We start from the raw sequence: 24,709 nt of genomic DNA on the forward strand, positions 1-24,709 counted from the left end.
CGGGAGCAGTTTTCGCGCCCTTTTTCGCCCGCCGGCGCACGCGATCTCCAGCTTTTTTTTTTTTTGAACGTCCGGCTAAGATCGCTATAGCGCTATAGCGACGTATCACAAGAGCATCACCATAGGGATGCCTGGGCTCCATTAAGATGCCAGATATCGCCACCACTGAAACCTGGTAACTTATCTCAATAGAGCCTAGCCATCTCTATGGTGTTGCTGTTGTGATACGTCGCTATAGCACTATAGCGATCTTAGCCTGACGTTCCAAAAAAAAAAAAAAATAAGCTGGAGATCGCGAGCCGGCAGGCAAAAACGGCTGGCGCTGGTGGAAGCGAGATAAGAACGGAACAGTGTGAAATGGCTCGCTTCAATCACGGAACCCTACCGGAAAAAAAAAAGTGTCTGAAAACTCCCATCCCTGTCTCGGATTACTGCAAGCGGCACAATACCGACTCCCTTCCGGTTTCCACTGGTAAGTGTGAAAAGGGCCAACCAGTCACTGACTCAAGGGGTTATCCATTACTTTAGAAAAATCAGTACAGAGAAATGATGTGGCCAATTATTGCCCAGTCTTCTGATCAAAGTAACAATTTCAGGTTTTCCTCATCTTCTCTGGTGACATCAATTGACCATCTCCATCAGCAGCCTTTGATATTGTAGACCATGAGCCCTGGTTGAGACGTTAGGAGAGAAGAGCTGGGATCAAGGGATGGGCTTTGAACTGCACCCAGCACCATGGACTGAACTTGGAAGTGAGCTGGTCACCAATGGAGATGTTTGAAATAGGTGACACATGTTCCTGTTTTGGCTAGCTCCTAGCAATAGAGTGAAAGGCGCTACCAACCAATGGGACCTCTCCTCACCACTAGGGCAATGAGCAAAGAGGCTGTACTGCCTACTGCCCAAGAACCTGTGCATTTGTGTCCCCCCCCATGCAATACTTTGACCGAGTTCTGAAAATAAAATGCATGCAATCACAATAACACAGACAGGCATTTTTTTTTAACCCATAGAAACTTTATGAACATTATATCTAACTGGACAAAATACATTAGCAAACACCCTTGTGGCCTTGAAAAACACACAAGAACAAGCTGATTTGCTGGACACCTTCAAGTTGCTTAGCTCTGATGGACGGAGGCATGCAGGAAGACCCACTGACTTGTGGTGCTCAGCCTCATGCAGAAAGGGACCATAAAAGGAGGGTGTCACAAGGCCGCACAAGTGCTGCTTTCTGGTGTTGCCTGCATGTCATCTTTCTCCCCAGCCATCTCCAGCATTAGTGTCCTCTTCCTCCTCCCAGCATTCAGTGATGACTTGAACCACAGCGTGAGTACATTAAAAGAACACGATCTGGATCTCTGACTTTCCTGTTTGGTCACAACTAAACTCTTCTCCCCCCCCCCCACCCCCCGACAGAAAACAGCTTCAACTGAAGGCCTTGGGATGGACGGACAGGACTCCACTGTGTCCTCTGAAGCACTGACTAATTTCACTACAGCGACTGCCAACTTTTTTGTCCGATTTGCATCTGCTGGACACAAATTGGACTAAATGGAATGGATTGCGTGCTCTTATTTGGCAGGAATTCTTATCAGCACTGATATCACTCAAAGACAATATTAAGTTCGGCATGCTCATGTTTGATTTCCCCCCCCCCCCACACACACACACTGTTTAAGCAAGGGTACACATGTGCACAGGACATCAGGTTCAAAATGCAATGTCTCCAAGTGTAGCACACTGCAAAAACCACCACTGGACTTGGACAGAAAGCAGGATGTGCCCCAATAACACGAAAAGGCAGGCAGCCCAGAGACATGGCCAGAGAAGGGGCACAGAAGTCCAGGATCTCTGTTGGCACAGCGTCACCTTCCTTGTGCACTATCAGGCATGACGACTTTTTCTGTTTTGGTCCCAGGAAATGATACATGTTGTAGTGTGAACCCAGATCATCAAAGCACTTGGAACGCAAAGGAATGCTTCACCCATGTGGCAGATCAGCAGAACATGGCTGCACACAAAGAACAGGTCGTTGCAATGATTCTAAGTAAGCGGATGCCACAGACTCTGCCCAATGAGGAACATGTCCAAAGAAGACAGCAGAGTTGACTGTGCAGGCAGGCATGCGAAAGGGCGCCCAGAGAGTCTCCTGCTTGCTGCAGAGCGGAAGTGCTGGCTGACAGTCTTGCCAAGCCTCAGGCCAAATGGGAGGGGGGGCAGGAATCAGCCACAGGAAGGGTGGAGGCAGCCCCCCCCCCCCCCTGCAGGAGGCAGAAGAAGCCGCAGGGAGATCGGCCTGGGAAGCACCACTGAAGGGAGGCACAAACAACTCCTTTGGTAAACTCCAGCGCTCTTCTTAGTGCGAAGGGGAATTCTGGGTTTTTTATAAAGTCCATACATTCCTACAAGGCATTTACAAAAGGAGTCAATAAATTTCACTTCCACAGATTATCTGCTTGCTGAAGGAGGGGGGGGGGGGAGTGAGCAGAGACAACTGTCTGGGCAGGAAATCTTTCCACATTTCTTCCAACAGCACAGAAAGGTCTTGCCATTGCAGCGCACTGAAAAACACACACATGGTGCTGCAGTTTTTGAAGAAGCACCTCAAACCTTCCTCTTAGTCCAGCATATCCCCAGCAGGAGCTGTTCCAAGGCAGGGTCTAGGTGGAGGCCCAGCCCACCCAGGGCCTGGGGAAATCCTCTGATGGTCCCCAAGAAAAAAGCGGCAAAACGGATCACTTTCATTGGCTCCAAAATCCATCAACTGTCCACTAGCCAGCAATGCCCTATCTAGTCAGTCTTCAGATGGCAAATGGAAGACATGTTCTTTGGCCACTGGCAATGGTAAAAGCTTGGAAGCAGAGGAGAAAAGGAGGAGAAGCCACGGGCTGGACTTTTAAATTAATGACAAGGTAGAGATATTGTCTTCCATGGCGATATATCCTTCTCTTCAGAGAATGCCTATGATTCACAATGGAATGCCACAATGACTGGGACAGCACTGGGAAGCAAGAGAACTACTGTGGCAGTTTCTCTGGAATCCGCCAGGGTCAGTCCTGGAAAAAGAACAAAACCAAGCTCTATTACAGCTGAGATGAACATCCGGAAATGCCATGCGGAGCCGACATGCTGGGACTGCACCGTTCAGACTGCAAGCTGGAATCCCCGCCCCCCAAGCCTCACAGAGCTCAACCTGCTTCTTTGCTCTACAACACATACCTTGGAGCCTCTCAGCTTTCATCACTTGGGAGCCTGCCTTGAGGAGATGAGGAACTGCAAAGAGAAAAAGAAGAAGAAAAGTGCCGGGAATCGCCCTGCAACCCAGGATTGCAACTGTGCTGCCAGAACATGGAGCTCAAGGAAGCCAAAAGAGTGACACAGAAGGCTGTTCTGCCCTCAAGGCCTCCAGGGGATGCAGTGCCAGAGCTCGGGGGAGGGGCACTGTCCCTCCCCTAAATTCTGCTGCCAAAGGCGCAGGCTGCTTGCAAATGGCCACCGTCTCTGGGCCTCCCTCCCCTTCCCACTTCAGAGGAAGAATGACAACAGTCCTCACTTACCTGCCTGTCCTGAAGGAGGCCGTCTCAAAGAACTTGGTTCTGGAAGCCACTCTAGAAAAGGAACCAGCACAGGCTTTGATCAGAGATGGAGGGGCTCGTGGGGCAGGCAGAGGGTGGACAAACCCCACCTGGCCAACAGCAAGACTCTAATGCCAGGGGAGGGACAGGCACAGATACGTTCAGCTCCCCTCCGCACTCAGCACAAACCCATGGAAGCTTTCCTGCAAGTCCAAGATGAAGCTCGCAAAGCTGCACATCTCGGTAAAGAACCTTTAACTTCTGTAGTTCCACTTCCCAGCTCATTAAATCTCTGAGTGGACCTGGCTTTAAATGCCAATCCTAGGTGAACACCACAAGTCCTGCTCTGCTCAGCCTGCCCCGCAAGGTACCTTCCATCTCCTTTCCCCAGCGGGCCAAGCTCACTTCCTGGGAGTGGGCCACTGCAGAATGCAGGGCTGGCACAGCAGGCCCAAGGCCTATTTTGTAACATTGAAATCCCACTTTTCTGGCCTCACAAGGGCCATCAAGGCATACATAATAAAATTGCATTTTAAAACCATTAAAAACAACCAAAAACAACAACAACGCATTGCTGACCACTTAAAGCCAGAATTAAAATCCACGCAAAGATATAAAAACAACAGCTGAAACGTCACATAGGAAGGAGGGGTCACCAAAGCTGATAAAAGGCTGGTTGGGTCTGAGCAATTATGGCACACCTTCCCTGGTGCTTCGGCTCTGATCAGAAGCCTGCAACTGGACTCTCTGGACCAGAACTGGAAGGCAGACGGTCAGAAACACCACTCAGCCTGGATGTGCTGGACCAAGGCCAGACTCCAGCAGGCCTCACAAGCCTTCTTTGGCCTTCATGGAACCAATCCTTGGTTTTTACACTCCTTTCTTGGTCCTATATCAACTTGTATATTGTTTATCATATTTACTATTGTATCATGAACCTGAATGTACAGACATTGTTGAGCACTGAAGATGGTCAGACTAGAGCTAACAGGTTGAAATTAAATCAAAAGAGTTTTTGGCTCAACGTTAGGAAGAACTTCCTGACAGAGCAGTTCCTCAGTGGAATAGGCTTCCTCCTTGGGAGGTGGTGGGCTCTCCTTCCATGGAGGTTTTTCAGCAGAGGCTAGATGGCCACCTGACAGCAATGAGGATCCTGTGAATTTAGGGGGAGGGGGTTGTGAGTTTCCTGCATTGTGCAGGGGGTTGGACTAGATGACCCTGGAGGTCCCTTCCAACTATGTGATTGTATGATTCTATTGGGACCAAACTGCGTGGGGTCACAATAGCTCCCTTTTGTATACGTTGTATTTTTAAGCTTAAATGAGGCTACAAGTGGGCCCATAAATGTTTGTAACCAATAAATAATATATATATATATATATATATATATATATATATATATATATATATATATATATATATAATATATTTAGATTTCATATATGGTTTTTAGTAATTGGCCCTATACTGGTTCAAAACTAACCTTTTTAGTTCTTGGTTCTTTAAGCAATCTATGACTGTATTTGAAACAAAATTGTATATGAATGATGAATATGTTATTGCTAAAATGTAAAAACATTTGCTGAAATTGGAAACAGAAGAAGAACAGGTGAAAAAATTTATGATAAAATGGTCAAAAAACTTTGGATATATTAACTGAACAATGGAAAAAATTATGGTCAAAGGGGCTTAAATTTACATTAAGTTCCAACTTGAAGGAGAACTTTTACAAAATGATGTATCAATGTTTAAAAGTGTTTTGAATAAATGCTAGAAATGCAAACAGCATGAAATGTCATTTTATCATGTATGGTAGACTTGTGAGAAAGCTAAAAAAAACTGGATACAAAATCATTCATTTATTCAGAAGATTTTGACTAACATAAAATTAATGCTCCCAGAAGCCTTTCTGTTGGGACTCAGAAAACACCCGCTTTTGTTGCTGGATATGACACCAGCAGCAAGACTGCTACATGCTTAAAAATTGAAACCCTGGACTAAATGCACAATAGAGAAATGGTTGGTGAAGATGATGGAGCTGGTGAAGATGGCCAAACTTCCTTTTTTGATAAAGGAAAAGACAGTATCTAAGCCCCTGATAGACTTCTTGCATGAAACAGAAAAAAATTAAGATTAAGAAGCAAAAACAATAAATTTATAGGGAAAGTACTCTTTTAATGTGATTTTAGAGTAAGGTTATAACATAATGTTAACAATAATCTGAAATTATTCCTTCTTTCATTTCTTTTCGATAATTCTTATAGATTCTGTTCCTTCCCCCCCCCCCTTTTTATTTTGCCTCTCATTTCCCCCCTACTTTTAAAATATCTTTTTCTGTTTAAAAATCCCAATAAAATTCATTTAAAAGGAAAGAGGGATCACTGAGGCAACGTCAAATGAAACTTTTGGTGGAAGATGGCAACGGGGACAAATTAATCTCTGTGGAGAGAAGAGAGTTCCAGAGTTTTGGTGCCACAACTAAGAAGGTCCTCTCCTCAGAAGACCTGAGGGGCACCTGCAAAAATGACCGTGTTCTGCCATAGTGACCTGAACATGTTCAGATAGTCAAAGCTAGGAGGCAACATCAGGGGAAGGCCTCAGCCTCTCTGCCTCCAGAGGAACTGAGTGGCCATTGTGTGAGATGGGATGCTGGACTAGATGGACCCTCCCTGGTCTGAGCCAGCAGGGCTCTTCTGAGGTTCTTCTCAGGGGAAGGCCTCGGCCTCTCTGCCATGTTGTTGGACCTCCAGAGGAACTGAGTGGCCATTGTGTGAGATGGGATGCTGGACTAGGTGGACCCACACTGGTCTGATCCAGCAGGGCTCTTCTGTTCTCTTGTGTTCAATTGCTTGATGTGCATTATTTCCAAAGTTTTTCTTTAATTTAGATTACCCAAGCACAGATTTCCGGTTTCTTTCCTTTCTTTCTTGGGTGGGCTGCCCTGAATATGCATGAGCAGGATACGTCCCCCTCCCGTCTCCCCCCACAGTAGTTTCACAGAGATTCTGAAGGGTTGTGTCAGAAGTCCTCTGCACCTGCTGTTTTGTTTCCAGATGGGCACCTGCAGAGCAACAGGGGTTCAGGGCTGGCTGTGTCACACAGCACAAAGCGTGGCTTCCCCACACACACTTGCTCCACTTGGCAGTTCCAGGTCTGTGCTGCAGTATGACTGTCGCTTGGATACTAGGAGAGGAAATGTCAGTGCTGAAGCTGGCAGCCGCTGCTGGTGCTACTTGGCCTCTTTAGAGTGAGAGGGTGACACACACTCCTGACATTTCATCTCTGTGGCCAAGTTACGGCAGCCACTGGCTGCAGGGAGTCTGTTCTTGGCTGCTAACTCCACCAAGGTCTTCTTGAGAGCTGCGTGTGCAGGGCAAGGATTCTCTAGCTCCCAACGGTCACTTGCACAAGGGATTTCCCCTCCAAGGAGTGAGTGACAGGAGCCAAAAGTGCAGCATAATTCAGGCTCCTAAATTTACTTGGGACGGGCTTGAGCAGCTCCAACCCCTTTTGATGTGTGGTGATGGGAGGGCCTGCTTCACAAGCTCTGCAGGTGCCAAGCTGGGGAAGGAAACAGGAGCACCTACTAGAGAGGCTTCCTAGAAAGTTCCAGCTCTTTTGTGCTCCACCGTGTTCTTTTGCCTTTCTGTGCACCTGATGGAAGTCGGGCGTTATCTAAGACTGCCATCTCTCCTGTAGATTTGGGGATCTGGGCAGAACAGGGTTTAAGGACAGGAGGGGCCTCAATGCAGTATAACACCAGAGTCCACCTTCCAAGGTAACATTTCCTCCGGGGGAACTGATCTCTGTCATGTGGAGATCACCTGGAGGCTGGCAACCCTGCCTGATATCGCTGCTGAGCCCCTGCCACTTCAGCCAGACCTCCAGCAGCCTTTTCAGGTCCTTTTGGCTGCACAGAAGGGGACACCTCTGTCCACTTTGACCACACAGGCTGGTTCAAGCCTGCAGAGAGTGAGTTGCCTGGGAAAGCAATGCTGGAGGCTGCAGGTAAGATTTCAGCTTTGAATGTCCTGGATGCAAACTGAGAACTGGCACAGCACAGAAGGAGTTTCTAAGGGAGGGAAGCGATCCCAAACGCAACCCTTCTTGACTTTCTGCCTACAGTCTGGCGCAGCCTATCCCTCCGCCTCCTTCCCCGGCTGGTGTGAAACAGGTCTCACTCTGGCTGGCTACTCACACTGAGGGAAGAGCTTCTCCCGGCCTCCCACTTGGCAGCTCCGGCTTCGGTTCCAGCTTCTGAGGTGGGGGGGCTTTGCAGGGCGGGTCCGGGGGTCTCACTGGAGGACGCATGATAGTCGGTTTCTCTCCAGGAGATCGCACTCTAGAAAAGCCTTCGCAGTCCCCTAATGTTGCAAAACAAGACACAGTTCAGTGAGAGTTACAAGACATGTAAGGAAGCAGGGGATGGAGGGGGGGGGAGAAGAAGAAAAGCCTCCCTCGTTCTCCATGCTGCAGAAGGTGCCAAGAGGCTGCCTCCAGGGGCTCCACCCAACGGCAAGGCCAAAGGGCTTTGAAAAACTGCCCTTTGAGGAGCAAAGCAGCAGGGCCCTTGTGGCCAGGAAAGCCTCCGATGGCTTCTTTTCCCAAAGGAGGAAAGACCAGCTACTGTATTCCAGAGATCTGATGTATTCTCTGCACAGGAGTCTGGCAGACAGATGAATCTTTTGCTGCCCAAACTGACCCCCCCCCCCACCTCCCACAGGTGGTCTGCCCCCAGAACAGAGTTTGTGTATTTACTAGGAAGAGCAACATTATTATCAAACACATGCTCAAAACTAACATACATAACTGGAAAGCTGGGGTGGGGGAAGAGACCATTCAGATGCAAACTCTCTCACACCTGCACAGACTGTCAAAATTATCTTTTCCCACAGACTGTCAAAACCATCTCCGTGCAAGCTTCCAGCACATTCTGGTTGCAACTCGATGGGACCATCGAGAGCCACACCAAGTCATTTGTTGGTCTAGTGGTATTTGCAGAGGGCCACCCCACCTTATCACAGATAAAACTACAGAAGTTAACATTCTGATTTTAAAAATCTTAATTTAAAAATAATCTTCTGTGTGAAAGATCCTTAAAGAACCATTTATAATTGTAAACCTTACATCCATGCAACCAGACAGGCAGCCATCTAAACACCTCTAAAATCAACCAGTCAACTGACTGCTTCACTCAGAAACTAAAGACGAGAAGGCACGTCATTACAAAATCCCCTGCGTGTCTGAAAGGGATCCTTGAAAGGATCCATACAACAGGAAAACAAGAAAGGGGTGAATAGCTAATAGATATACAGCCCTAAGCAATTTTCATCTAATAAGAAGGAAAGGCATTTGTTGCATCAGGAGAGGAAATATATTCCCAAGTACAAACAAGACTGGATGTGAGAGGAAACAGAAATCATTTGCTCTGCCCCCTCCATCAGGTGCGTACAAGCATGAAAGCAGCACAAAAAGTGTACACTTGTTAATTCAAGGGATGCTGTGGAGAGAAGCCGTATCAGAAATTTAGATCTAAGTAGGAGTGTGTATGCAGTTTAACTCAGATTTAAAAAAAATACTGAATAAATGCCTTGCGGGTGTTTATTCAGAACTTCCTAAACTGAATGCAAATTTGAGAAGTTATTCAGCTAATGAATAGATGATCCTGAATATAAGCTGAAGTTATTTGGCTTTTATTCGGGTTCAAACAGCAAAACTAAATGGCAGCAGTGGGATTTGTTCCCCTGCTTGGGGGGGGGGGCAAATGGATAGCTGCGGGGAGGAGCAAAACAGATAGCTGAACCGGATCACTTGGGGGGGAGTGAAACTGACTAGTTTAAAGGTTTGCAAGCATTTCAGCCCAACAGTGGGCCTGCTTGCTGTCAGGCTGAAATGGCTTCGTAATATAAAGCCGCAAAAAAACTGTGGAAAAATAACGAAAAAGATTGAAAATTATTTCAAAAATATATGTGATTACTCAAATCCCTCTTAAACAATATACCGTATTTGTAATAATTAATATCACCATAAATTCCAAAAGAGGCAAATGTGCAAGAGAACAAGTTTACACTGTCCTTTCAGTTCATCTTGTCAGTTCAGACTTCAAGCGCTCAATGATTATTCACCCGGCTCCACGGGAAGAATGAAGTGCCAGTGCCGACCAGATTTCAAGTGCAGATGATTTCAGTTTTTCAAAGATGTTTCTTCTGTTGCGGGTGTGCCATTAAAACTTCCATCTTTTTAAAGCAATTTTAAATTCAGTGGGTTTTCACAGCCTCTAACAGTAAAGCTGCCTGTGATACTGTTTCACTCTCCTTTATCTAAGAGACGTTTCCCACTCCTCCTGGCTTTCCGAATTTTTAAATTCTTTAAATTCATTCTGGAACACCACTGCCAATCCTTCAGCATTTGAGAGCGTTTGGGAAGCTTTACTGTTTGGCATTTGGCAGCTTGTCAGAACTTGTATCTTTACTGCGGCTTTCTTATAATGCAACCAATGCTGTATTGTACTCTCGCTGTGACTCAGAGCGGCTTTGTTACTGAACCAAACCGACTCCATGTTGTAACCCTTGTTTAACCCAAAGTGCTTGAATAGTAATTAACCTTGCCCCACTGGTATCCAAAATATTTGGGGCTGTAGAATGAGTTATGTTATGTCTCTGCACATTCTCACACTGGGACCCTTTGAAGCTGAACAGCATGGCCTTCGGAGTAGGGAGGCATCCTCTCTACTGATAGTGATGGTGAGAAGACAGATGTGCCTGTAACGGTGTGAATTGTGGCTTTGTGAGATGTTTGCTTTACGTGTATAAAATTGAGTTGGTGCTGGCTCTCGCCATCACTGTTATCTTGCCTCTTCCAGTGCTTAGTTCTTACTAATAAAATCCTAGCTTTGCAACCAAGTATGGGATCCGTTTGAAGTTCTTAAGTTCTGACATTATAACAGTGATCCCATTGTTTCGTGGCTTATCTGTACTGGAGGCTTGGCCAGATGGCGGCAAAAGTTCCAGACGACGGAGAGCCCACCACCCCAACGGAGGACCCACCGCTCGACCCAAAAGTGACGGGGGTTCGGCGCAAAATTAAGGTCCCAGCACCGTTCTCGGTCGACGCGTTCCCCGCCCCGCGAACCTGGAGCCCGCGGAAGTCTACGGCAGCGATCGACGCCGCGGAGCAACGGTACAGAAGCATGTTGGGCGAAGGGGGAGCCGAAGACGGCGGCGACGACCAGGCAGAGGGCCCGGAGCCCCGAGGGGGAGACGACCAGCTCCGGACCCTCCGCAACGACTTATTCGACTGGGTGCGGGAGATCCACGACGACGTGCATCGGTCCCGCGTGTCGATGGCCGAAGAGATGCAGCAGAACCTGGGCGCAATTTACGACCAGCTCCGCACCTTGCAAACTGCGGTCCTGGGGGTCCCTGCTGGAGGGCTGCCGCTGGGGCAACCGCTTGCGGCCCCGCCGGCTCCACCGGCCCCAGCCCCGCCGGCTCCGGCCGCCCCGGCCCCGCCGGCTCCGGCCGCCCCGGCGCCGCCTGCCCCAGCCCCACCAGCTCCGCCGGCTCCGGCCGCTCCGGCGCCACCGGCTCCGCCCGTTCCGGGGCCACCAGCGCCACCCGCCCCGATCCTGCCGGCCCTACCGGGCCCAGCGCCACCGCCGGCGGCACCTCGAGCCCCGGGAGGAGCCGAGGGTCGAGGAAGAGAGTTGAAGATTACTTTCGACGGGAATCCCGAGGACGTGGAGTACTTTACAATACAGTGCGACACGTTCTTCACCCACTGGGGTGCCGATTACCCGGCCGAGGCCAGCCGAGTGTACCACATCGCGTCCCGACTGAGAGGCCCGGCCCGCAAGTGGTACGTGGGGCTCTTCATGGGAAGAAAGCCCGAAGTAGCTACCGTGGCGGGGTTCCTGCACGCGATGCTCCGCCAGTATGGCGACCCTCTGCGGGAGGAGAAGGCTGTCGCCGCCCTTCAGCGCATAGAACAGGGCAACCGCTCCACTCGCGAGTACGCCACCGAGTTCCTGGGCTACTGCGCAGCAGCGAGGGGATGGAACGAGGTCATGAAATACACTGCGTTTATCAATGGCTTGAACCCGAACATCCTCGACCGCTGCTACAGCCAAGGGAGACCCGACACGCTGGTCGGATGGATCCAACTGGCCGGAGAAGTGGAGACCAACCTCCAACACGTCGGAATGCGGCGGCAGCAGCTGGCAAAGAAGGGGGCCAAACACACCCCGACTAAAACCGAAGGGCGGAAGACCCCGGCGACCTCGACTCCGTCCCCCGCCCGCAAGTGCTTCAGATGCGGAGACCCGGATCATCTCGCCGCCAACTGCCCAGTGAAAGTGGGAACCACCCCTCCCACGGCGAAGCCGACCACCCCGGGCCCGAAAAAGAAGAAGAGTAGCCGCTCGAAGGAGCCCAGCCGGGGCTCCGTCGCCACTTCCTTGGCGACTGACGAGGATTTTACCACCGACCTGGCGACTGTGGAAGAATCGACCGAGGAGTCGGACGACACCGAGTCGGCGGGAAACGACAGCGACCTGCTTTAATGGGTGCCGCAAAGCAGGTCCAACAACAGCCGGCACTCCTAACGGTGAGAGCCTCGGGGGGTTTACTATTTATGGCCGTTACCCTCCTTAACCCCAACCTAAAGAGATTCATGCACGCCCGAGCGCTAATCGACTCAGGGTGTAACAGAGACCTGATCACCCCCCGCCTAGTCGAGGCGTTGGGATTAGCCACCTCGCCCCTGCCACAACCGATGCAATTCCAGCAGATGGACGGGGGGCCCATGAGGGGGGAGCCCTGTACACTTGAGACTCAGGCGGTCCCGGTAGGAACCGAGGAACATTGGGGGATTGAGACTTTCGTAATTGCCCCCTCTTGCTCTTTCGACGTGGTGGTAGGCTCGGCTTGGCTCGCCCGCCACCAACCAGACATAAGGTGGGAGGAACAAATCGTCCGGTTCCCCGATTGGAGGTGCGAGCACCACCACTGGCGCCCCGAATGGGGGCCGCACGCTCCCCCCCAAAACATGCGGGCTTGCCTCACACTCGAGGAAGTCGCCACAATCCCCAAGGAGTATCGGGACCTAAGATTAGCATTTAGCGAGAAGGAAGCGGACGAGCTACCGCCCCACCGCCCTACGGACTGTGCCATTGAGCTGATCCCAGGGCACCAGCTTCCCAAAGCAAAACTATACTCCATGGGTTGGGCGGAAAAAGCAGAACTCCGAAAGTTCTTGGACAAGAATCTTAAACGCGGCTTTATACGACCGGCCACAGCCCCCCATGCCGCCCCCGTCCTATTCCGAAAGAAAAAGGACGGGTCTCTTAGACTTTGCACAGATTTTCGTGCGATAAACGGGATTTCCATGTCCAACGCCTACCCGATCCCATTGATAAAAGACTTGTTGAACACCGTAGCAAAGGGAAAAGTATTTACCAAGCTTGACCTCCGAGACGCGTACTTCCGCGTCCGCATCAAGGAGGGAGACGAGTGGAAGACAGCCTTCAACACCCCTCTGGGACAGTTTGAGTACTTAGTTATGCCCTTCGGACTGCAAGGGGCCCCTGGTGTATTCATGAACTTTATCAATGAAGTGCTACGGGACTTCCTCTTTAAGGGGGTGGTGGTGTACCTTGATGACATCATTATCTATTCACAAGATCTAAAATCTCATGTGCCACTGGTTAGAAAAGTGTTAAGCACCCTTTGTAAACACAAACTGTATGCCAAATTGTCGAAATGCGAGTTTCATAAAACAGAACTGGACTACTTGGGTTTCCGAGTGTCGGGGGAGGGATTGTCAATGGACCCCGCAAAGGTCCAAGCGGTGCTGGACTGGGAACCCCCTCGAACCCGCAAACAATTACAAAGTTTTATCGGGTTCGCCAACTTTTACCGCGACTTTATTAAGGGGTTCGCTACAGTCATGCTCCCCCTCACGGAACTCCTCAAAACCAAAGGGAAGGGTGACGAGGCGAAAAAGCCAGGCGCGCGCCTAACGTGGACGCCTGACTGCCAAAAAGCTTTCACTGAACTGAAGCGCCTCTTCACCTCCGAACCGGTGTTGGCTCATCCCGACGAACTAAGACCCTTCGTGGTCCAATGCGACGCCTCCGACGCCGCAGTGGGAGCCATATTAATGCAAAGAGGGGAGAATGGGGTGCTCCGGCCGTGTGCCTACATCTCAAGGAAATTTTCCAATGAACAAAGAAATTGGTCAGTCTGGGACAAGGAGGCGTTTGCAGTCATGTTTGCTCTTAAAACTTGGCGTTCCTGGCTAGAGGGAGCGAGAGTCCCCTTCGAAATCTGGACCGATCATAAAAACCTCGAAGCCCTCACTGGGCGCCGCAAAATGACTGCAAAACAAATCCGGTGGGCAGGCTTCTTTGCTAAATTCGACTTTGTGCTGAAACACATCCCTGGCTCTAAGAACTTTTTGGCGGATGCCCTCTCCCGCATGCCGCAACACGACAGTCTCCAGGAGGAGGTGGTGGACTCACTAATTTCCCCCTCAGCCATTTCGGGGGGAGTCACCACCCGCTCCGGCATGCAGACCGGCTCTCCGGATTCAGACCTGCTGCCTCGATTCCTCTCAGTGTATAGCCAGGAGACTGACCGCCCACCCAACTTAGTCAAAGCCGAAAACGGTCTCTGGCTGCACAATGAAAAGATCTATGTGCCCACTCCCCTCAGAAAGGAAGTCTTGGAACGCTGCCATTCTAGTCGCTTGGCCGGCCACTTTGGCTATGTCAAAACTCTCAACTTGCTCACCCGCCAGTTTTGGTGGCCAAAAATTAAAAGAGATGTGTCCGAATTTGTTCTCTCATGTCCCACCTGCCTCATGGCAAAGCGGAGGGGCAGCAAACCCCCGGGCCACCTGGTCCCCCTCCCTACAGCCGCCCGGCCTTGGTCGGTAGTCTCCATGGACTTCATTGTCGAACTCCCGCCTTCACAGGGCAAGACAGTCATCTTGGTCGTAGTGGACACATTTTCAAAGCAAGCCCACTTCATCCCGTGCAAACAACTACCCACGGCCAAAAAACTCGCCCAGCTCTTTTTCACCCACATTGTACGCCTACACTCATTCCCAGACAAGGTCATTAGCGACCGCGGAACGCAGTTCGTTGCCAACTTCTGGCGGGAGTTCTGCAAACTAGCCGGCATTGAGCAAGGCCTGAGCTCTGCCTACCACCCCCAGTCGGACGGACAGACGGAGAGGGTTAATAGTCTTCTAGAACAATACCTCCGCTGTTTCATTAATTTCCAACAGTCCAACTGGGTGGACCTCCTCCCTTTTGCGGAATATGGCTACAACAATAGCCTCCATAGCTCTACCAAAACCTCTCCTTTCCAGATCATCAATGGTTACGAAGGCAAGCCATTCCCCACACTCACCCTCCCTGCCAGCCCGTCCGAACCAACATCATGCCAGCAATGGTGGGAGGGCCTTCGTGAAGGCTGGAAGGGTATTCAGGAAAACCTGGAGGAAGCGAAAAAAGCCTACAAAAAGCAGTTTGACAAAAAACACTCCCCAGAGTGGGATCTGAGGGTGGGGGATACAGTCTTCTTGTCAACAAAAAACCTTCCCCTTCCCCAGTCCTGCCGTAAACTCGCACTGAAGTTCTTGGGGCCTTTTAAAATCAAAAGGGTCATAAACAAAGTAACGGTGGAACTCGATCTACCCAAAGCTCTAAGTAAGATCCATCCTGTTTTTCATTGCAGCTTACTTCGGAAAGACCCTGGTGCTACGTCCTTCCATCCCAGGGCCCCACCACCCCCTCCGACGACAGTGAGGGGTCAGAGTCACCATGAAGTCCAGGAGATCCTGGACTCCAAAGTCAAAAGGGGAAAACTGTATTATTTGATCAGATGGAAACACTTCCCCCCGAGCTGTGATGAGTGGGTCGAATCTCAGAATGTAGCTGCTCCGCAACTGCTGAAAAAATTTCACCTACTGTACCCGCACAAGCCCAAGGCGGGCCCCGCGGGAGGGGGCGCTTAGGGGGGGCAGTATGTCAGAACTTGTATCTTTACTGCGGCTTTCTTATAATGCAACCAATGCTGTATTGTACTCTCGCTGTGACTCAGAGCGGCTTTGTTACTGAACCAAACCGACTCCATGTTGTAACCCTTGTTTAACCCAAAGTGCTTGAATAGTAATTAACCTTGCCCCACTGGTATCCAAAATATTTGGGGCTGTAGAATGAGTTATGTTATGTCTCTGCACATTCTCACACTGGGACCCTTTGAAGCCGAACAGCATGGCCTTCGGAGTAGGGAGGCATCCTCTCTACTGATAGTGATGGTGAGAAGACAGATGTGCCTGTAACGGTGTGAATTGTGGCTTTGTGAGATGTTTGCTTTACGTGTATAAAATTGAGTTGGTGCTGGCTCTCGCCATCACTGTTATCTTGCCTCTTCCAGTGCTTAGTTCTTACTAATAAAATCCTAGCTTTGCAACCAAGTATGGGATCCGTTTGAAGTTCTTAAGTTCTGACATAGCTTTACTGTTAGAGGCTGTGAAAACCCACTGAAATCATCTGCACTTGAAATCTGGTCGGCACTGGCACTTCATTCTTCCCGTGGAGCCAGGTGAATAATCATTGAGCGCTTGAAGTCTGAACTGACATGATGAACTGAAAGGACGGTGTAAACTAGTTCTCTTGCACATTTGCCTTTTTTGGAATTTATGGTGATATTAATTATTATATTGTTTAAGAGGGATTTGAGTAATCACATATATTTTTGAAATAATTTTCAGTCTTTTTCATTATTTTTGCACAGTTTTTTGTGGCTTTATATTACATTTCTGTTCTGTGGGACTCTAGGTTTCACTATAGACTGAAATGGCTGGCAACCATTTCACCCCTTCTTTTCACTGCCTCCCCCCCCCCGCCCGCTTAGAAGCAAGATGGAGGGTTTACATGGCTGGAGGGCATTTCAGCCTAACAGTTAGGCAGGTATGCTCATCTGGTGTTAGGCAGAAATGCCTTCCAGTCATTAAACTGGTCAGTTTCACTTCTCTTTCCTCCCAAGCAGAGCAGAGTAGAACTGACCAGTTTAAGGGTTCACAGGCTTTCCAGCCTAACAGTGGTCTGAGGTGCCCATCCACAGCTAGGTTGAAACGGCTGCAAGGCATTTCAGAGATCCTTTTTGCCTGCTCCCGACTGGAAGCAGGGAGAGTGACAGCTGCTGAGAAATATCCACCTGCTATTTGAACCTGACAGCCCCCATTTCATTTCATTTTATTCGATTTATATCCCGCCCTCCCCACCGAGGCGGCTCAGGGCGGCTCACAACATAAAATTCTAACAATAAGATTAATGAATATTAAAATACATTAAATAGTTTACAGCAGTTAAAACAAGAAAACGATCTATCAATGTGCTATCCTACAACCTTCCTTTGGGGTTTGGGGTTTTCCAGGTACCGGTCAGGCACCAATCGGCTGTTAGTGTTAAGTGGATGGCAGCCATTTCACTGGTGGGATTCACTCACCCCACTTCCAAGGGGGAGAGTGAAAGTGATCACTCGAATGGTTTCCACAGGGTATGCAATGGGCCCGAATTCAGGCTTCCTGAATATGTCCTGAATACCAGTATCATACCCATATTCATATTCAGGAAATGCTGATCTTTTCCAGATCCAAAATACCCAAATGATTAGAGGCTGATTTTTTTTCTTGCTCACCCTCAGATCGAAGCCTCTCCCACCTCACATCTAACAACATACGTAAACCCAGACATTGCCAGATGGTGATCAACGGCAGCACTGCTATTTGTCCAATTGGTGCTGCTCAGACAGGATTCCAGAAGCCTTAAAAGGCAGAGGGACTCATGAGGCCAAGGCCGTTGTCAGGACAGAACAAAGGCCCTTCCCGCGGAAATGCAGCCTGCTCTGAAAGAGGGCAAGGCACGGAAACAGAACCAGCATCCCGTCTTTCAAAGGCACATAGCTGCCACCCAGAACATGAGCCAGCCCAGACCACATGCCAATGCCTCACTGGGGAACCAAAAGCTCAGCCCTGGCAGCACGGATTGCTTGAGTGGTAGTGGCGTAGCCATCACTGTGACTTCTCAGGCAGACAATCCACAGACAACAGTTGTTTTTGCCGGAACAGAAGCAGGTCTGGTTCTGTGTGGTGCTGAGCAGCTCTGAACGGTTTTCCTGTTCCTTCCTGGCCCTCTTCAGCCAGCTACTCTTCAGATGTTATTAACTAATAGTTGCATTGGAGTTAATAACATCTGAAGAATCAATAGAATTGGCAAGTTCAACTGATGAGAACTGGGGTCAAGACCTTCTCAGTTGGGTCCCTGAATGGCCAGCTACCCTCCGATACCATACCTTGCAGAACTAGCGTTTTTCTTAAACTCGCTTTTATAACATAGCTGATGAAAGTGTCACTGAATGCTTTTGAGGACACAAGAAAAAACAAACGTCTCCTCCAAATGTATGTGCCTTGATTTGCCCTTGACAAAGGGGAGCAAGGAGGACTTAAGAATCCACAAAGAACCAAAATCTTCAGGCTGTGAAAATCTGAGAACTGCAAGGCCATGAAATGATACCAGGCATGGCCAGATTGTCAAAAGTGCACATTCCCTCAAACAGCAGAGCCCTGGTCCCAAAATGGGATCCATCACACGCAGACAAATATGGAGTAAAAGAGGGCGGGAATTCCCCAAACCACAGGTCTCCCACTCTCAGTCACCCAAAGGTCTCTTGCCTTAAAATGGCTCCACCCATTCTAATTGGCTGTCCCCTTCCTGCCACCCATCCCAGCCACCTACATGATGCTCTCTCTCCCTTCAAGCATGATCTCCAAACTCTCTTCTTCCAAGAAGCACTGTGCAAGATAAAGCTACTCTCCTGGCAGTACCTGACCTGCCCCCCACCAATCCCACTCCCCTGCTGATTCCATTCACTGTCAAGATTGAGACTGAGCTCTGCAGAGCAAGGACCTGCCTGTTCTGCTCATGATGCTTCACTGAATACCACTCACAGGGAGGATTAACAACTAAAACCTGACTCAGTTCTACGTTCAGATGACAAATCTTGAACCCTGCAAGGAACCAACACACAGGCAAGAGCCCCCGTGCATGTTACAGCCCCCATGTGGCATCCAGTGGAGACTTCCAGGTGTGCTCAGTAACAAGAAAGAGTCAAAGAGGACGTTATACAGGAGACCAGGTGATAAGAGCTTCCAGTGCATCCCCTTCAGTGGCAAAGAAGTTTCCCTAACTTTCCCAGTCAAGAGGGGCCGTCCCAGTGGAGGTGAAGGGCCCCTCCACCCAACAGGCTAAAGAGGATGACCACCAGTCCTGGCTTCATCCAGAAAGGCAGTCAGACCAAAGCCAGGCTATGTTCATTTCTCTAGGACATGTTTTACACTTCTTGAGCCTAGCGGAAAATGCTTGTGCACACGCATGCACATTATTCTAAGAAACTCACCGCAAGAACAGAGATAAATCAATGAAAATGGTGGTGGTGGAATGTTTTTTAAATTCTGAATGCATCCCCTCCACCATCCAACGTGGTGGAATCTCCTCCCCCTCTTCTCTGAAGCGGTTCTGCTTTGGCTGGAGGTTTTGTTTGCAGAGAACCTGGGGCTCCCTGGATGGACCTCAGAGCAGCTGACTTGGCATCAGCTTGAGCTTGGCAAGCCTGCCTGGACTTAAGACAGCCAAGCTGTAAGATCAGCTCAAGCTGAAAATTACTAGTTGGTCTGGGGTCAGCTTTAATCAATGAGGGCAAACTCGTGGAGGAGCTGCTGAGGACTCTGTTCTCCATTGCTTATGGGTGAGGCCTGGAGACTTGTGGAGTAAGAAAATCAACTTTAACCATGAAACAGGAGTTTCTGCATAACACTTTCTCAAAGACACCCTGAACTTCCTGCCACAGACACAGTTGGTTGAAACCGCAGGTTAATGACCAAGTGATTTCTTCATTGGATCAATAGGAACTCAAGTGTGCCAAATTCAGGATGCTGAAAAATCAGCCTCTATGCAGGGGGTGTCGAACTCATTTGTTATGCGGCTGGATAAATAAATAAAGAAATGTCACTGTGTGGGTGGGGCCACGAGTGCCATAAAATGTGACACAAAACCAAAAACCGAGGAGGAAGTCGCAACAGAAAACCTACAACAGAAGCTGAGACAGCTTGTGACTATATAATTACCAAAAAATAAATACAATCTATAAATGATATTGTTCTATGTTTTTTTCTTAACCGTGATTACAAATACAAAAAGTTTTGTTGTCCCCAAAGTGACCACAGGTCACTCGCTAGTTGAGAGCGGCCATTTCATGTGTCACTTCATCAGGCAGCAGGACAAATTTTTGTGATGTAATCACTATCCCTACAATCCTGTTCATATCGAGTCACATTTAGAACTGGCTTCTCAAAACTTTTATTCCAGCAGTGCAGGGAATCAATTCCTCTGAGTCACTGTATATTCTCATTTTATGTGTACTTGCATGGAGATGTAACATTTTGTATTTGTAATCATGGTTAAGAGAAAACATACAACAATATGTCTTATAGATTGTATTTATTCTTTAGTAATAATAGTCACAAGCTGTCACAGCTTCTGTTGTAGATAAACCGGAAGGAGACTGCTGAGCTGGAAGAGAAATAAGGAGGAGCGGGGGGGGGGGGGGGACAAGGGGAAAGGGAGGAGGGAGGGAGGTCAAAAGGGAGCTGTGGGGAGGATAAAAGGAGCAAAGAGGTGGGGAAGAGATGCCTGCCTGTTTTGGAAAGGAGCCAAGCAGGGGGCAGCAGTGGTGATGAGGCCCCACACCCTATTCTGAGGTGTGGCAGAGGGAAGCTTTGGAGAAGGAAGCAGGAGAGACCGAGTAGCTTGGCAGGCCAGCCTTGCAGGGGCTGGCTTCAGCCTGCTGGCCGTATGCCTGACACCTCAGCTCTATACAATTCAATGAAAGATACAGAGGAGTTTTTTAAAAACATACCAAGGGATCAAATTACTATTATTCTCAGTCATTAAAGCTGAGGTTGTGCCTTGATTCTGTAAAAAACAACTCATAATTCTGATTAATAAAATTTTGTAACTGGAAATAATGAAATTTTGAAAATATTTAATTACTACAGAAGTTTACCTGCTTGTAAGACCCAATTTCACTAACTTAAAACGATTATGAGAAGTCTGCATTGGTCCAGCACTTGGTGGAAATGGTGTTCTGAGCAAGCAAGTTAGAGGAGGAGGAAGAAAGTGGCATCGCCAGGTGCTCGGGGTGCTAGGCACAGCAAGGGAGACGGGTAGGAGAAGCAAAGGAAGCGGGGGACAGGGGAGCTGACGGAGTGCAGGTCACAGGCAAAAACTCCAGAGAGATGGAAAGCCTTACCCTCCTTGCCACAAGCCCCGGGTCTTGGAGCAGGCTTCTTCGGGTGGGCAGTGGATACCTTTAGAGAGGCAGTGCCTGGCACAATGCCATTGGCAGCTTTGCTGGTGAACTTGGGCCCCCCGTCCTGCAGCCTGGACACCAGCCTTCCGACATCCACCTCCGCGCAGGGGTCAGGCTTGCCTTCTGCACCGACCTTCCCGGGTTCAAGCTCTCCTGTCCTCTGCACAGGCAGCCTGCTGCGCTGGAGCGGTCTGGGAGCTTCCGGGTAACTGGGCACGATGAAGCCATTGGGAGTTGTGCTGGGGCTGCCACCTGCCAAAAGAAGACCCGTCACACTCCTGGCTGAGACCCTGCCAGATGCAAATTCCTAGCAGTGGACAGTGATGCAAAACGGGAGCCAAGCATTCTCCAATCAAGCTTTGTGGAGGAGCTTCTGTCTGGGCAGAGGGTTTACCTGCCTGATGATATTTAACTAATCCAGGACTCACACTGTGGGAAATCCTGTCCTTTATGAAATAGGCAAAATAAGACGTCAAGAACCTGCCTGGATTATTTTTGCAACTGGTGATGCTTTGCGTACAGCCCAGAGTGCCTGTCAGAGGCCCTTGATGGTGGTACAAGCCCCACCCCCCCCCCCCACCCCCCCGGGGAAGGTGTATCTGTAGGAGACACTTCAAGATGAGAGTGGACTAATTTAGGTTTTATTTCTTGGCAGCCCTGCAACGCTAAATGGTGGTCTTTTATGTTTTATTTAAAAAATATAATCGTTTTATTTAAATGGTCAGCTGCCTTTATTTAAATGATCCTGAAAGGTGGCCAATAATTTGTTTAAATACATAAATGAATAAGTTGATAGTGCAATGCAGGTAAGACTCCCACGCAGATGTCATGGACCATACAGGCCATTTCCACAAGCCCGGGTCCAGTGACGGCCAGGCAGCTGGGCTTTCTTGGCTGCAAACGCAGGGGGTTGGACTAGATGACCCTGGAGGTCCCTTCCAACTCTATGATTCTATGAAAAGGAGTCAGTAAGGATTTCAGGGACAGCTTGACTTGTGAAAAAGAGGCCATTTGCAAAACATCAGGCTGCATTAGAGGCAAGAATTAGCTGATGCTCACAAGCCAGACAGCTGGTCCAAAGACACCAAGTAGGGAGAGCATGAAAAGAAGGAGGAAAAGCCAGGAAGGGGGGGGAGGGGAATCAACTTTTTTCATTCCCATCAATGCAGAAATGTCTCATTCCTGTCAGCATCAGCAGGCCAAGTATATTCTGAGAATGCACAACTGGAAGATAAGAAGTTGCTGTCAACGTGGCAAGATCCTTCCAAGTTTCAAATTGTTGCGAAGTAAGCAAGCTGCACGCCCAGCCCATGGATGGGAAAGGAGGCCCGTCAGCATTCCGGGGGCTGTGACTCATCAGCCCGTCTTTCCTAGTGGTGCCTGACGTGGGCTGCCCTCCATGGAGCCGCCCCCCCCCCCGGCTCTGACAAGAAGACTCCCTCTCTGCAGGGCAAGCTCATCTTGCAATCTGACTGGCAGGAGAACCAGCCCAGCCGAGCCTTTCCCGAGGCAGGCGATTGCACAATGTGGCCCCTTTCCCCATTAGCTTGGCGGCTGTCCTACAAAAGCTGCAGAGATGCCGCAAAGGCAGATGATTTTGCAGCTGTGGTTCTGTGGGGCCCCTGGCTCCGGGGACAAGCACATTTCATTCAGAAACAGCAAGACACCAAGAAGGTAGAAGAACATCGAGAGGGCCCTGCTGGATCAGACCAGGGAGGCTCCATCTAGTCCAGCCTCCTGTTTCACACAGGGGTCACCCTCTGGATGTCCAGCAATGGGGCACAGGGCGTGAAGTTGCCTCCTTTCAGCCACATGTCTGTCTGATGCCCTTTGCTGTGCTCTGATCCTCCCCCAGTGGCCAGTACCAGGAGGACGTGGTGGGAACAGCTTGAACCCGCGCCACCAAAAAGCCAAGTTTCATGGGGCTCCTCTGTTTGCCTACCCCAGGCTGTTTAACACCCCAGGAGAGATCCTGCACTGATCCGAAGGGTGGTGACATCCATGTGCAAAGAACTCAAGCTCTGAAAAGGCGCCTGGCCATGGAAATGCACAGGGTGAGAAGGTCAGCCCAGGTGACAGAGAGGCTGGTGGCTGGCCTCAAAGCCCAGCAAGGATGGCAGAATTCTGTGTGGTCACTTGATGTTATTTATAGTCCCCCTTTCTCTCTTGGGCTCAAGGCAGGTCACAGAGAGCAAGTCAACAGAATGAACGACATGGCAGACTCAGGGAACAAGGCAACAGAAGTAGGTCTGTAGAACCAATCAGAAATCTAAAAACCACTGCAGCAAATCTTAAGTATTAAAACGACACATTAAATGATGCAAAAATGACACGGTAGTTTCTGGACAAGGCTGCTCGAGGAGGGTTTTAACCGCCTGCCGGGGGCTGCTTTGCCAGCTGCGGCTTTCCCTCGAGGGCGGGATTTGTTCACAGTTCAACCCTGCTCTGGTTGCAGCATGGCTGGACTCCAGCAAGGCATTCTGTGCAGGGGCAGCGATAAAGCCCGAAAAGAAGCTTCAGCCTATCCAAAGTGCAGCTGCTGTGATGTTGGGAAGTGAAGGTCACAGGGGACCAGCTCCACAGGCCACTGTGGCCCACGTCCAGGCCCCATTCGGAGTGGTGGCAGATCTGGGCAACTGGTCTGGGACCCACAGCCTGAAGACCCTTCTCAGAGCCCCCCCCCCCGCCACCCCGCAGGTCCCCACTTCTGGGGCAGGCAGGTGAGCACCAGAGACAAGGCCTCTTCGGCACCACAGCTGCCTCCCAGAGGGGCCTGCCTGGCACTGAACTGGCCGCCTCTGAGATGCCAGGGGGGGCTTTCAGCGCTCGCTTCCAGGGAAGCTTTCAGCTGTGCTCCCTTTTCATCTTCCCTAAAGGGTTTTTTTTTAAGAAAAAAGAAAGTTTCCAGCAACGCTCCTTTTAGGATGTTCTAAGATCTTTATCCTAAAACTAATCTAATTAAAAAATTGTCATTTCTTCCATCATTTGTTGCTGCCATCATTTTTATGCATTTGGAGGATGTTTTTATTGTTATTCCGTATGTTGTGAGATGGACAGATATAGACGCACACCCACAACTGCTTTCGATAGAACAAAATGCTGGCAGAGAGCCCCAGATGTGCTTCAGACTGGTGCGAGGAGTTCAGGGGAATGCTGGCCTCCTTTTCTTCCTTGGGCCAGCTGCCCTCTCCTCTGTTCCCCCTCCCAAGCTGGGGGGGCGGGGGGGCCTGCTTGAGAAGCAGCAGTCTCAAAAGCCTTCTTGGGGCTCCCCCAACTAGTCCTCCAGATCCTGGCCCTGACTTCAGACACATCCTGAGCAGGGCCGGCCCGTGGGTTTGCCCCCCGCCTCCTCCCTCTCCCCTTCCCATTTGCAGCCTGCATCCCTCTGCCCCCCCCACCGCTGCTGCTGCGGCTGCTGCTAGCCCCCTCCGGCCTGCCCCTGCCCCCTTCGGCTGGTAGCCAGACCCTCCGGCCGGCTGCCACCGAGCTCTGCTGCTCTCCCTCCCTCCCGCTCGCCAAACTAAGGCCTGCCAGCTACTCACAGCCCACGCCTGCACGTTTTGACTCAACAAAATGCACGGGCTGCCTTAGTTTGGCAAGCGGCGCAGGAGGAAGGGAGAGCGAGTAGAGCTTGGTGACCGGCCAGAGGGTGCAGGGGGCGGCGGGTCCACCTCCAACCCCCCCTCCCTCCAC

At 49.9% G+C, this 24,709-nt stretch overlaps 1 protein-coding gene across 2 annotated transcripts in view; it reads right to left on the minus strand.

The window, feature by feature from the left end:
• Window positions 1-3,221: 3,221 nt before the first annotated feature.
• Window positions 3,222-24,709, minus strand: part of OPHN1 (oligophrenin 1) — a 138,732-nt gene continuing 117,244 nt past the window's right edge. Inside the window, exons 20-23 of one of the 2 annotated variants that reach the window (XM_060249711.1) lie at window positions 20,957-21,268; window positions 7,777-7,942; window positions 3,561-3,611; window positions 3,222-3,276 (exon numbers count right to left, since the gene is read on the minus strand). In XM_060249711.1, the coding sequence (XP_060105694.1) occupies window positions 3,234-3,276; window positions 3,561-3,611; window positions 7,777-7,942; window positions 20,957-21,268 (572 nt within the window). In that variant the 3' untranslated portion in view covers window positions 3,222-3,233. The remainder of the gene's footprint in view (window positions 3,277-3,560; window positions 3,612-7,776; window positions 7,943-20,956; window positions 21,269-24,709) is intronic. The other variant, XM_060249713.1, reaches the window with a different exon arrangement.

Source organism: Heteronotia binoei, chromosome 11 (genome assembly GCF_032191835.1).
Source record: "Heteronotia binoei isolate CCM8104 ecotype False Entrance Well chromosome 11, APGP_CSIRO_Hbin_v1, whole genome shotgun sequence".
In the NCBI taxonomy this organism is placed as follows: domain Eukaryota; kingdom Metazoa; phylum Chordata; class Lepidosauria; order Squamata; family Gekkonidae; genus Heteronotia; species Heteronotia binoei.